The sequence below is a fragment of the Cordyceps javanica genome, chromosome 5 (assembly GCF_051103115.1).
Source record: "Cordyceps javanica chromosome 5, complete sequence".
NCBI classification, from domain to species: Eukaryota; Fungi; Ascomycota; class Sordariomycetes; order Hypocreales; family Cordycipitaceae; genus Cordyceps; species Cordyceps javanica.
Window position 1 is genome coordinate 1,315,358 of NC_139299.1, and position 12,855 is coordinate 1,328,212.

The window sequence follows — 12,855 nt, forward strand, 5'->3', positions numbered from 1 at the left end:
CAGACTTTTGACCATCTGCAAGAGATATTTTGGCAAGGCACGTCGTCCCTGTTCGCGGTCTTCACTGTTCTTCCATCTCATACACATCCCTTTTCTCATCACAGCCTTATTATTGCATCGAAATATCTAATAAAATCTAATAGTGGCGAATTCTTTTTTCTTTTTTTTAAGGGGCGGTGACTCTGTCTCCTTCTCTCCATTCTTGCCTTCTTTACATTCGTTCCTTCTTACACATCCACTACAGATCTGACGAGCCACCATGGCACGCAAAAGCAAGACGGCGGCGAAGCCAACTACCGCCCCAGAGAGCGATCAGTATGGTATGACACTATCAAGACAGAGACTCGAGCGGGAGGGGTTTCAACCGCAGGCTTGGAGCCATACAGGCACCCGGGAGACAATTGACTCCTGGGCGGCCATGGTGATGAGGCAGACCCGCGACGAGTCTACTGTGCGCATGACCAGAGCCTTTCTCTTCCTGCGAGAAAGGCCACATCTGAAGCAAGATGAAGCAAGTAAGTTCGAAACGCTCATCACATCACAGTCTGTCGGCCCCCTCATCATCAGCCATGTGTTCGCCACGGGACACAAGTCTGCACTCCATCTGGCGCTCGCTTCAAAGAAAATCTGGGCCATACTGGCCGCGAGTGTCAACTACTTTGACTTTTACGCCGGAAGGCTGCAGAATCTGGGACCGACTTGCGTCTTCATTAGCACGACGCCCGAGTTCACTCGCCAGGAGATGATGGCGACGCGTCTCACCGACCCGTACGGCCTCAGATCAGCGACGCCGTGCACTGACTGGCACAATGCCGCGATTACGAGGGAAGAAGATATCATAAGCACCCTTTATATGGTCCGAAAAAGGCTTGGGCTTGGCGCAGATGCCGGGTTTTTGGAGCGCATCTTTGAACCGCCCATACTGGCAGCGATTCGGGCCGTTGAGGATCTCCAGAACATCTTCAAAGCGAACCAATTTACCTCTCTATCGTCACGCCATGTGTTTGAGCCGCAGATGATCTATGCGGCTACTCGACTGCAGCTTTTACGTGAGTTCCTTTGACTATTTTGACTTGCATCGAGGACACGGCTGCTCTAACTGACCGTGGCAGTCATCAAACTTTTCCATCATCGGAAAAATACGCAAGTCCTTCATTTCCACCAAACTCCGTTCCTTGACAGACGGATCCTCGCGATTGTGCTTCGATCCAGTCCCCACGTCACGATGCTGGGTGTGTATAACTGCCCTCTGATTCATTTCGCGGACCTTGTTCCGCTGCTCGATCTGATACATGAGATCAATGATGAGAGAAAGCGGAAGGATGAGCCGCTGATTTCGGCGTTTGACTTCTATCCAAGCTTTCATCGAGGGTTGACTGGGCCGGAAGGCCGGCGTCCAACGTATGGTCTCACGGCAGACTCGGCAGACCTGGATATTGTGCAGAGAGGCATCTACGCGATTCTGCTCAAAAGTTTCTTGAAGTCGCAGCAAATGCAGCTCGGTCTGCTCTTCGAGCCGGGTCAAGCACTAAAGGCCTTTTTGTTTCGACTACCTAACCCGCCGCTCAGCATCCCGACATTTTTCGATGGCCTTTGCCGTTACCTTGAGAAGGGGGCTTCCGTAATACAGAAGCGTCAAGCACTCTTTGACTTGACCAAGCCGATTAGGCTTGGCTTGGAGCCTAGCCTTGATGACGAACGGTGGTATTGGCAAGAAATGGGCAGCTACCTTCCGTTTTGTAGTTCGTGTGGCTACGAAATGTTGAACGAGCTGTTTCCTGCCGGAACCCGTCATGCAAATCCGCATCGGCGAATCTGTGCAGCGTGTGCTCTGCAAGATTTGCTCGACCGTGAACCGCATGATATGCGGGACTGGAAGGTAGGCCTGCTGGCGAAACTCATGCCAGAATGGGACGGCTTGATATTCAACAAAGACGCGCCCACGGGCAGCCATACAGGCCCCGAGTCCGATTTGATGCGACTCCAAGAAACGGCGACATTGCGCACTGAGCCGTCACCTCTTTTCATCAACGAAGAAGGGAATCTGACTGCTCGACGCCACGCCATTCAGCGCCTCCGGGACAACAAATACCCCGCAGACTCTTTGCAGAACTTGCCATCACTGCGGGACCTGACAACAGACGCGGCCTATGATCAATGCTGGGCGAATCTGTTCAACCACTGCAACAGGGCAGACATATACGCGCGCGCGCGGCAAAGAGTCCACGCGGAATGGAGGAAGAATTGGGGCCCGTCGGAATTCCCACACGATTGCTACGGTGAGGTCTGGAGGAGACGGAAGCATGAGAGAGAGGTGCAGAGCTTCAATTACACGACAGCGGTGCAGCTCCACGTAATTGTTCGAGAGAAGGGCTGGTAAAGGCCATTGAAACAGAGTCCATGACAGCAAGCAAGCATTGATTAGGGCGGGGACAGTCCAGCCGAGAAAAGAAGAAAAAGAAAGAGAAAAAGAAAGAGAAAAAGAAAGAGAAAAAGAAAGAGAAAAAGAAAGAGAAAAAGAAAGAGTGAAATGTATGCGAGAGACTTGCTAAAACCTGGACCATCTTTTTGATGGAGGAAAATGTGAAACTGGCTTGAAATGGCACGAATTTGAACAACTAGGGTATAGGGGTTAAGCTTCAACTTTGCATGTTTGGCTAGGTAATGGGACCTAGAACTATCAATAGTAAGGGTTTTGAAAGAGAGCCAAAAGAAACGAGACTCAACTTGCGACAAACAAAATTCAAACTTGAACATCCCAGAAATTTGGGTTATGCTCTGCAAATATCCTATGTTCATTGTGACTTTACAAGCCTTGATGACGGGCCTGCCAAAACGGGCGGCGCCGCAGCTATAGGTCACGTGCGCCATCGGCCTGGGTGCCTTGCGGTTCCGCAACTTTTACTGACGTTTATCGCGAAGTCGACCAAGGGCGAAAGACGGAAGAAGAAGAGGCTACCATAAGCCCATAAAAGCCGCCATGGCGTCCGTTTTCCGATCATTGACGCTCTGCGCGAGCGCATTTTCCTCGCGCGCCCTCTTGGCCGCTTCCTCGACGTCCCTCCCAGCCGCCGGCAAAGCCACCGGCGTTGTGCTGTCGCCGTTTTCGCGGGTTCTGGCGGCGACCGCCACGACGACGACGACGCATCAGCAGCAGGTTCGCGGCATGAAGGTGCATAGCTCCGTCAAGAAGCGATGCGAGCACTGCAAGGTACGTTTTTGCGAGGCATCAGTTCATTTCGTCTCCCCCCCCCAAATCCCCTTCCGTGGGCACGGAGAAGAGAATGGGAAAGGAAAAAAGAACTGACGAGAGTGTGCGCGCGCAGGTGGTCCGACGCAAGGCCGGCAAGAGACATAATGGCTACCTGTACATTATCTGCAAGGCGAACCCTCGACACAAGCAACGACAAGGTTAACAATCGACTCTCTTGACCTGTGTGGATTACGATTACGAGACCGAACCTTTCTGTCCAAGTGAAACGGCAAGACTGATTGATCACTTGCAGTGGAGGATTGACCAAAAAGAAAAAAAAAGAAAGAGGATAGAGACTTGTACGATTACTGGCGCTCATGGGACGAACCATGTACAGAACAAGGCAGGAAACGGCATAGAAAGCAGCATTGGGCGATTTGGGCATTGCAGACGAATGAGCATGTGAATCGTCTGGATATTGTATTGCTTGTTATGTTCCATGTACTTTATTTACTTTTACAATTGATGCGAGCACGCACACCCGTCCTCTCATTTTACATACCCCCTATATACCGCTCCATGGCCTCCCATTCCGTCTTTCCTGTAGACAGCAAATATCGTATATGTTGCTGAAGATGACTTGGTCAGCCATGGGCTTTGCCCTCGCGGCAACGGCCCGAATGAAACGAACGGGGCAAGGCCAGGAATTCAAAAAGAAAAAAAGGAAGAAAGAGGGACCTACTAGATCGGTGACATTGCGATGGCGCTCCAACTCATCACGGGCAAACTTTTGCGTTTCGCGCCGCGTCTGCGCGTTGCCGATGCCGCGACATCCGCGGAGAATTGTGCGATAAAATGAAATGACTCTTGATCTTTGCAGGAACTTTTTTTTTGGCCGTTTTTTTCTCTGTTAGAACAAGGTTCGAGCTACAAGCGATTTTTGAAGAGAAGAAAGGGGAAAGACATACGTGATCGAGACTGAGAGCGCCGCCGATGCGCTTGGATGAAGGACGCTGCTGTGTGGCGAATCCACAGCATCGGTGCACGATGCGCAGGGACGAAGCCATGAGGATCTGTATTAAATTATAAAGTATATATATAATTAAAAGTACTGTTCCATTGAAGAAAAAAAAAACTAAACAGAGAGGGAGAACAGTTGGGGGGGCGTCAATGGAGGAGGGAAAAAAAAATAAGGCCATCATTGGTAGCGAAATCATGAGAACAAACCCGGTGGAACTTCGGGAGTCAAAAGACCAACTTACAACCCTACAACAGACTCTTGACACTCACAACTCGGCAAACATTGTGGATGTGTTTTTTTTTCTCCCTTCCTTCCTTCCTTCTTTACATTTTCTTTTGCCTTTGCAGCTCAGACAGGAGACACCAGGCGCTTCACTTTGGTCTGCGATTCATCATGGGAGCGTCCTCGGGCACCAAACGTCGCCTCCCACGGCGCGACGCGCGACGAGCCGCCGAAGAGGCAATCGCAGCTGCCAACGAATTAACCAATGACGACTTTGTCTCGAGTTACATTAAACCAAGGTGTGTATATATATTCATTTGTACATATTGGGTGTTTATTCTTCTATACCATTTTTATCCTCTTTTCTGCTCTTGGGCGGGCGTCTACTGAGCTCTGCCGTCAAGAGGGAGAGGGAGAGTGAGGGAGAGTGTGTGAGTGTGTGTGTTGAAGGAAAGAGAGGGAAGAAAAGAAAATTGCTTCTCTTACTTGCCATTGCTAAAAAAAAATTCTCGGCTCCATTCTGCAGCGCCTCGTCGTGGCCGTCGTGGACGCATCCCGCGACGCACGAAGCGCACGCCCTGAGCCTGCGCGCGCCGGCCGACATGGCCGAGGCCGACCTGGAGGCGTGCTTCGCCCTGGTCGAGCGCACCAGCGGCGACGACTACCGACGCGCGGCAGGCGGCTGGCACCCCAAGGAGAAGCGCGCCGAGATGCGCTCCCCGGGCCTCCGCTACATTCTCGTCCGGAGGGCGGAGACGGAGGGGCCGAATCCGGACAAAGCAGCGGCAGCAGCAGCCGAAAAAGACGACGGAGAGATTCGTGCGTTTGCGTCGTTTATGCCGACGTGGGAGGATGACCACCCAGTCGTGTACTGCTACGAGATTCACTTGGTGCCAGAGCTGGAAAGGTGCGTTGGCTGCCCCCCTTTCGGACCAGTAACCCTCCCTCCCGTTGCTCCGTTGGCCGAAAAACTGGGATAGGAATAGAGGGGAGTACACAGTCACGGCAACGCACGCATAGACCTCGCTAACCAGAGGCGCGCCAACCTCCCTTTTCGCGCCTTCATCTTTGTAGGACCGGCCTGGGCAGGCTGCTCATGGGCCACGTCACGGCCGCCGCGGACCGCATCGGCGCGCTGGACAAGACGATGCTGACGTGCTTCGTGGCCAACGCGCACGCGCGGCGCTTCTACGAGAGGCTGGGCTTCGACGTCGACGAGAGCTCGCCGCGGCCGCGGAGGCTGCGGGACCGGGTGGTCGAGCCCGAGTACGTCATCCTGTGCAGGTCGACAAGCCGGTGACGAACGCTTGGGAACCCAAAGAAGCAGAAGAGGGAGGAGAAGAGGAAGAAGAGGAAGAAGAGGAAGAAGAAGAAGAAGAAGAGGAAGAAGAAGAAGAAGAGGAAGAAGAAGAAGAAGAGGAAGAAGAAGAAGAAGAGGAAGAAGAAGAAGAAGAGGAAGAAGAAGAGGAAGAGGAAGAGGAAGAAGAAGAAGAAATGAAAGAAAAGACCTGCACATATATCGCGATTGTAGAATAAAAGGTCCAAGTCATCGGCTACCCCCCATCTTGAGAGGGTCACGGAGCCGCATGTGCAGGCAAAATCTTTCTTCACTCAAGCGGCAGCGGGACAGCACTTCCGTACAACAGCATAACGGCATAAATTCATTTCATTTCATTATAACTAAATGTGCATGTACTGTTCGCTGGCAAGTACGGGGAATATCAGTGCTGTGTAGCACAGTCGAAAAACTCTTTACGTGTCTAGTTTGTACCCTTCTTTTTCAAATACCCAAGTTGACTCCGAAAAAGCAAAACTGAAATCGTTATTGTCCTTCCATTCAGTCATCCATCGTCCCAAAAGAAAATTTCGTCCTGTCAATTAAGCAAAGAGCTTCTTCTCATAAGACTCCATGTTAACGTTGCCCTCGAGCTGAGCACTGGCGGTGCGAATCTCGAAGCGCAGAGTGCTGTTGCTAGCACAGGTGTGTAGCTCCTCCAGGCTGCGCATACCGCAGTCCTGCATAGAGTGCTTGAGTCCAGCGGCAAGGTAAGGAATGAACTTGTTGATCGATCTGCGGGACATGTCAGCGAAATTTCAATAAAAAGCAACCGGGAGAACCTACCCTCGGTGAGCGACGGCACCAGAGACGCCCTGAGCAACAAGAACGCTGTCACCCTCGGAGAAGTAGCGAGCGGTACCAGCGTTGCTCTTCTGGCTGTCCTTGCCACCGCTGCCGGCCTTTTTGTCCTGCATGGCATCAATTGAGCCCATGCCGCGGTAAGCCTTGACCAACTTGCCCTCTCGGGAAACGAAAGAGGTACCAGGCGACTCGGTGGTACCAGCAAGGAGACCACCCATCATGACAGTGGAAGCACCAAGGGCAAGGCCCTTGACGATGTGACCGACATTCTGAACACCGCCATCGGCAATGCAGGGAACGCCGAAGCGGGCAGCAAAGGCGCTAACGGCATAGACGGCAGCAGCCTGGGGGCGGCCGACAGCCATGACCTCCTGGGTGATGCAGGCAGAACCACTGCCCATACCGATACGGATGCCATCAACTCCAGCCTCGATGAGAGCAGCAGCCTGCTCACGGGTGACGACATTGCCGCCGATGACGTCAAGGCCAGGGAACTCGTTCTTGCACCACTTGATCATGTCAATCTGGTACATGCTGTTACCCTGGGAGCTGTCCAGGATAACGACGTCGAGACCAGCGTCGACGAGCTTCTTGAGACGGGTCTTGTCCTCGGGACGGGTGCCGATGGCAGCGGCGCAGAGGAGCTGCTTGCTGTCGGGAAGCTTAGAGGCCAGAGGGAAGTGCTGGTTCTTGGTCAAGTCGGAGCGAGAGATCATGGAGACGAGGTTCTGGTCCTTGTCAACAATGGGAAGCTTGCCCTTCTTTGACTTGGCGAGGATCTTGTTGGCTTCGACGAGGGTGACGCCGTCGGGGGCGGTGACGAGGTCCGTAACCATGACATCGGCAACCGAGGCGTCGTTATCGTCCTCGAACTGGAGGTCACGGTTCGTGACAATGCCAAGAAGCTTTGAGCCGAGTTTTCCGTCCTCTGTCGCAACATGTTAGCGTATGAAGCTGCTTGTGCAGATGCATTGCTGGAGTGGACAAGAAATTCAAAATCATATTAAAGGTAGTCCCCATGACAATAGTCTATGCGGTGGAACGAAAGTTAAAAGTAAAAGGTATAGAATCATGCGAACGGGAATTGAGTGTCGAGCAAGGAACAGGAAAACGTACCGGTGACAGGGAAGCCACCAAAGCCCCATTTCTCTTTGAGTGCCTTGGCCTCACCAACGGTGGTGCTGCGAGTGATGACAACGGGGTCGAGGATGAAGCCGTTTTCATAGCGCTTCACCTTGCGAACCATGTCGGCCTGCTCATCGGGAGAGCAGTTGTGATGGATGACACCAAGACCACCTTGAAGAGCCATGTGGATGGCCATTTCGTGCTCGGTAACGGTGTCCATGGGAGACGAGACAAAGGGCGTCTTGAGCGTGATGCGCTTGGTGATGTGCGAGTCAAGGGAGACCTCAGAGGCTGGGAAGCCAATGTAGCCCGGGAGGACGAGGAAATCATTGTAGGTCAGGCCGCCGTGCTTGACCGTGTCCATGAGCTCATGGAGGTCAAGGCCGTCGAGGGTCTTGTACTCCTTGAGCACCTCGAGGGCGCTCTTGTGGTCAAGAATCTTGGATCCGTTGATTTGAGCCATTGTATAAAGTCTGCCGGCAACGAAGAAGGGTAAGGAGAAAAAAAATGCAGGGAGAAATAGACAAGTGGCGAGGTTGAAGACGATGAAGCAATTGAAACGAGAAACGATTTTTTTCGACTTGTTTGAATTGCTACGGCGCTTCTTCCCGAAAGAAAAAGAAGAAGAAAGGTCTGGCCAGAATCGGCGGTTGGAAATTTTTTTTCTATGGCGGGCGCGTGGGCGTGAGAGGGGCAAGCAGGGGACCAGCTTTTTTTTTTTGGTGGGGTCCACCGGATTGCCTCGAGTACCAGTTCTCTACTGATACGGATACGCTGTGCTACCCTGTATGCCATTCGCAGTTACGCGGTACTCCGTATACGTGCACGCTTTCTGCAATCAAGCTTTACCAGTGAGCAGGAGCTCGTATTTTCAGGTTGCTCCTAGTCAGATTGCAATTTGTTGAGCAAACGACAAGAGATGTCGGTGAAACTACCGCATGGACCCAGCATTGCAGCACATTGATTGAGTAGGCTTCCACCCAAAGTCGGCGTCCTCGCCCTAACTACATTGGAGTGACCGCTTGAGCCAGAAGCACACGGCAAACTACAGCCAAGTACAAGAAAGACAGGAACCAAAGGCATGAATCATCCGAGGCCTCTTGGGTGGTTGTGCTGGCCGCAGCTGCCTGCGAGCATGACTCGGGTACCTACTCTCAGCGGCGGTGATCTCAGCCAAACACGTGTAAAAGCTAACCAGACGTGTATGGAGAACGCCTCGATAATATGAGTTATAGATGAATAAAACCGTTGGTAGTTCAAACAGCTTGCAGCTTGCAGCTTGCCGAAGGCCCGCCTCTATAGCAGGTACATCAGATCTATTGTCTTCTCTTCTTCTCCTCGTATTTTTTGGTCTCATTTTCTGCTTGCCAAGTACATCATTTTCTTTGAAAAGTCGCTTTCTTAGATTTAAAAGAGTACCCTTTTCTAAGCATCACGAAACAATGTACAAAAGCCGTTTATTATATCGAATTGCTCTCTTTGTATTTTCTCAAAGCTTCTCTACCCCATCTTCAAATCGTGGCAAAGCCCAAATTCCTTCACCCAATATCTCTCATCCCTCATCATTTAGGCTACAAAGTTGACAGTCAGCTCACCGTTGGCGCCGTTATTGCCATCGTCAGTGGGGATACTTCCACAGACGCGGCAGCCGTGGCCTGCGAGACCGGCCAGGTAGTTGAGTGTCTGACCCTTGCTGAAACGGCGAGTGCCAATGTTCTGGTAGAAACAACACAGGCGGCCGGTCACATGCCCCACGCACGCAATCTGCTGCCCGTTGGACCACTCGCCCTCGGGGCCGGCGGCCACGGCGTCGCGCACCTTCTCGAGCGTGCCGGCCGGGGACCCGCCGACGCCGCCGACGCTGCAGGTCGAGCTCCCCCGACAGTTGATGCCGAGGGCGCGCTCCGCCAGCACCTCGGCGCGGACGCCACGACGGGGGCCCGGGTACTGGTAGGCATCATCGTCGTCGTTGTTGCCGCGCTTGGCGGCGTTGGTGACCATGTTGGCCGTCAGCTGGCCGTTCTTGACGTCGTTGCCCGGGTCGACGGGGACCGAGCCGCAGGCCGCGCAGCCGTGGTCGATGATGTTCTGCACGAAACCCACCGTCTGGCCGACGGTCCACTCGCGACCGGTGTTCTGGTAAAAGATGCACAGCGACGGGTCGCCGATGCTCACCGAGGACTTGACGCACACGGCGTGCTCACCGTCGCGAAGCTTCCGGTTCTGGCCCATCCCGCGGAGCTGGCCCTGGGCCTGGCCCAGAAGACCCTTGTTGCCGACGCAGAGACCGGAGCCTTGGCAGTTGATGCCTTTGGCGCTGGCGCAAGCGGCTACTACCAAAGTGGCGATGATGGTGGTGAAGGAAACCATATTCTTTTTTTTTCTATAAAAGAAAAGAGGTGGGTGGTGATGGTGTGTGTGTATAAGTTACTTACACTGTCACTGGAAAGAGAAGAAGAGAATGAAGATGAGGAGAAAGAAGAAGAACGTTTGAGCTGACGGGGAGAGAAGAAGCTTTATATAGCAGAGAATACAAGGTAGAACTTGCGTGCAAGTTGTATATTCGACAATGGGACAACGTCGACGAGGAATCCCGAGTATCTCTTCAGACAAGATGACAGCCCGAGCCGCTTTCTTTCACCGTGGCAGTCGAGCTGTCGCTGTCTACATTACCGGGGAGAGCCTTCTTGTCTCAGGTGCTGTACACTGTTGGACGCAGGCAACCTGGCAGATCCGCCGCCCCCGACCGACCGTCCGCCAACGACGTGTGCCTGGACAGGCTGGCTTGTCGATCCCGGCGTCACCGCGCCAAAGAGAAGCGACCGTTGGCTGAATAGCTGGGAAAAACTACTCAGTACAACGAGGGTGCCCCCCCCAGACGTGTGCCACACACTCACACCGTTGTGCTGGAAGGGTTTCTCCGCAACTAAGACATATAAGCTTAGGTCTTCCACTTGTTAGGGGAACCCAGATTCCTCCAATCAGCACGCCGAGTTGCTTGCGCTGGTGGCTGGGCCATGCTTCTAGTTGGTGGACTTTCTTCTCTCAACTGTTCCAGAAATTTTCCCGGGTGCTGTTTCCAGTCATCATATACTTTTGGCGCGACAGATGAAAGCATTCGGATGCCATCTCAACTCGTCAGCCTTGCTTGCGCAGCCTTACTTAAGAGGCTAGAAGAACTTGCTAGCCGTACAAGGAAAACAAGGCAGAAGCCCAGAGCCAAATAGCTTCTGCATGATGGCGACCGTTTCAAAATGACCACCACCAGACAGTGTTGACTCTGTAGCTGTACGGTTGCGCCCAGAAGGCCGTCCATCTGATAGCATGGTGCAAAGGCCCGTGTAAGGGTCAGTTTACTAGGGCGTTGTGAATTGTCAACGTTCCTCCATACAACGTACTGGCTGCTCGAACGCGACTTATTGGCAAGGGTTGGATCATGCAACTGTAATTCGTAAACGGCAGACCGCGCGTTATTGGGCAAAATGTGGCCGGAAAAAAGGTGTTTTATTATGCAGCTTCCACCACTGAGTGTGCCGTGTCCGCAGTAGGTTATGTACCGAGTATGCATATCGACTAACATGTTATAGGTATCGCATTAGCCGGCACTACCTAAAGAAACTCCCCTTGTGGCTGGTGATGACTGAGTCCGAATGGGAGAGAAGAAGAGATTAAAAAGTTTCTATCGGAATCGTAATATAATTCTATTCAAACTAGTCAACCAGCCACCGATTCCGCAGCCCTGAGTTAGTGGTGTGGATTACAGCCACCCCCATAAATAGGCAAAACGATTTCTTCTCAGTAATAAGCTACAGTTTTATTGCACATGACCAAGTAGGAGACATGCTAATACACGTCGATTCGTATAATAAATGAATGCGGGCCTGTGCCTCAGGTTCTTCTCGAATGATTCGGCACTGCCTTGCCAGTCTTGGCCCTGGAGCCTCTCAACTACCGGAAAACGTTGAAACAGCATGTTAGTTATACGCCAAAACCCGGCCGTCTGCTCGGAATGTCGCACGACGGTAGTGTCACCAACTTTCACAGCTTTCGTACAAGCCAAGCCGTCTTGTTCAGTGAAGTTATAAATGCCTTGTTTACAAGAGAAACCCCCAAAGTGACCGTATCATGGGTCGAGCTAGAAATAGATTTATTCGGATCGAGCTTCTTACTGTTCTTGAGCCTGCTTGCCCGCTCTGATCGAAGCCAGTAGTCTTCTAACAAACCCTTCATATTGTCGGAACCCCCCTTCCCCCCCTAAAGAAAAGGGAACAAAAGAAAACGAGGCGGTTCAAGATCACTATTGAAATATTTGACGAAGAGCGACAAGTTGTGCGATTTTATTACCACGGAGTGAGCGATCAGCTACATTAAGATCTGAGGGAAATAGCAAATAACTCAGGATAGCGACCAAACTGATCACGCAATGAATAAAGCGTCCTCTCTGGGATATTCTCGGCGAGGAAATAACTTTGTCTAGCTAAATTTCGGCGCGTGATTGATCACATACCACAACAGGACCCTCTCGCTTGCATGCCCAATGCCTTCGGCTGTCAAGCTTGATGTGGAAGGTTCACCAACGCTCGTCTTGGCCCCGAAGAGGAGTTTCTCCGTCGACAAATCAAAATGAAACTGTCGCGCCACCTACTGCTGATCGTCGCGCGTTGAGAACCTAAATTTCAGCCTTCGACAGGGTGCGTAGATGTGTTATGCTTATGCATAAGCCTATCTCGTTAGGAAGGCAACCCCACCGCCAAGAGCCGTCTAGACTGAATGGCGCATGGCGCCTCAACGATGCTTGCAATCGGAACTTGCTGTAAATACTCACCTCCCAAATCTAGAAGGTGAGTTGGTTGGCCGCGCTGATGCCGGCCTCGGTCATTTCAGTGCTAGAGAGCTTGAGGAAGCTCTCACCTCCTCCTCCCGTATCGGGCACTGTCATTAGACGTCACGTTCGGCCGCCGCGAAATTCAACCCTCTATCACAGTCACCATGACTATCTGCGCAAGAAGATATAAAGCCGTGAGGATGGCCGCTGTAGGAAGTTCTGCGATATCATAGGCAGGACTTTGAAATCACTGTCAATCGCCGCAAGTGCTCGCAATACTTTATTGAAAACTTGTCCTCTTCTGTGCACTTCCTCTTGCTTGAATAAAA

The 12,855-nt window shown here is 52.2% G+C and overlaps 5 protein-coding genes across 5 annotated transcripts; 3 read left to right on the forward strand and 2 right to left on the reverse strand.

The window, feature by feature from the left end:
* Nucleotides 1-259: 259 nt before the first annotated feature.
* V2A60_007634 (uncharacterized protein) lies at nucleotides 260-2,380 on the forward strand (the record flags this gene model as incomplete). The annotated part of the gene is made up of 2 exons (XM_083258917.1): nucleotides 260-1,049; nucleotides 1,113-2,380. The coding sequence occupies 2 exons, from the start codon at nucleotides 260-262 to the stop codon at nucleotides 2,378-2,380; spliced, it is 2,058 nt and encodes a 685-aa protein (XP_083115043.1).
* A 600-nt stretch (nucleotides 2,381-2,980) lies between these two features.
* V2A60_007635 (mitochondrial 54S ribosomal protein bL36m) lies at nucleotides 2,981-3,416 on the forward strand (the record flags this gene model as incomplete). Its single annotated transcript, XM_083258918.1, has 2 exons — nucleotides 2,981-3,211; nucleotides 3,327-3,416. 2 exons carry the CDS (start codon nucleotides 2,981-2,983, stop codon nucleotides 3,414-3,416), a joined length of 321 nt encoding a protein of 106 aa, XP_083115044.1.
* Nucleotides 3,417-4,607: 1,191 nt separating this feature from the next.
* V2A60_007636 (N-terminal L-serine N(alpha)-acetyltransferase NatD) lies at nucleotides 4,608-5,736 on the forward strand (the record flags this gene model as incomplete). Its single annotated transcript, XM_083258919.1, has 3 exons — nucleotides 4,608-4,735; nucleotides 4,963-5,343; nucleotides 5,511-5,736. 3 exons carry the CDS (start codon nucleotides 4,608-4,610, stop codon nucleotides 5,734-5,736), a joined length of 735 nt encoding a protein of 244 aa, XP_083115045.1.
* Nucleotides 5,737-6,314: 578 nt separating this feature from the next.
* On the reverse strand, nucleotides 6,315-8,164 carry V2A60_007637 (IMP dehydrogenase/GMP reductase; the record flags this gene model as incomplete). The annotated part of the gene is made up of 3 exons (XM_083258920.1): nucleotides 6,315-6,507; nucleotides 6,559-7,504; nucleotides 7,693-8,164. The coding sequence occupies 3 exons, from the start codon at nucleotides 8,162-8,164 to the stop codon at nucleotides 6,315-6,317; spliced, it is 1,611 nt and encodes a 536-aa protein (XP_083115046.1).
* A 1,103-nt stretch (nucleotides 8,165-9,267) lies between these two features.
* V2A60_007638 (killer toxin Kp4/SMK) lies at nucleotides 9,268-10,071 on the reverse strand (the record flags this gene model as incomplete). Its single annotated transcript, XM_083258921.1, has 1 exon — nucleotides 9,268-10,071. The coding sequence occupies one exon, from the start codon at nucleotides 10,069-10,071 to the stop codon at nucleotides 9,268-9,270; it is 804 nt and encodes a 267-aa protein (XP_083115047.1).
* Nucleotides 10,072-12,855: the final 2,784 nt, after the last annotated feature.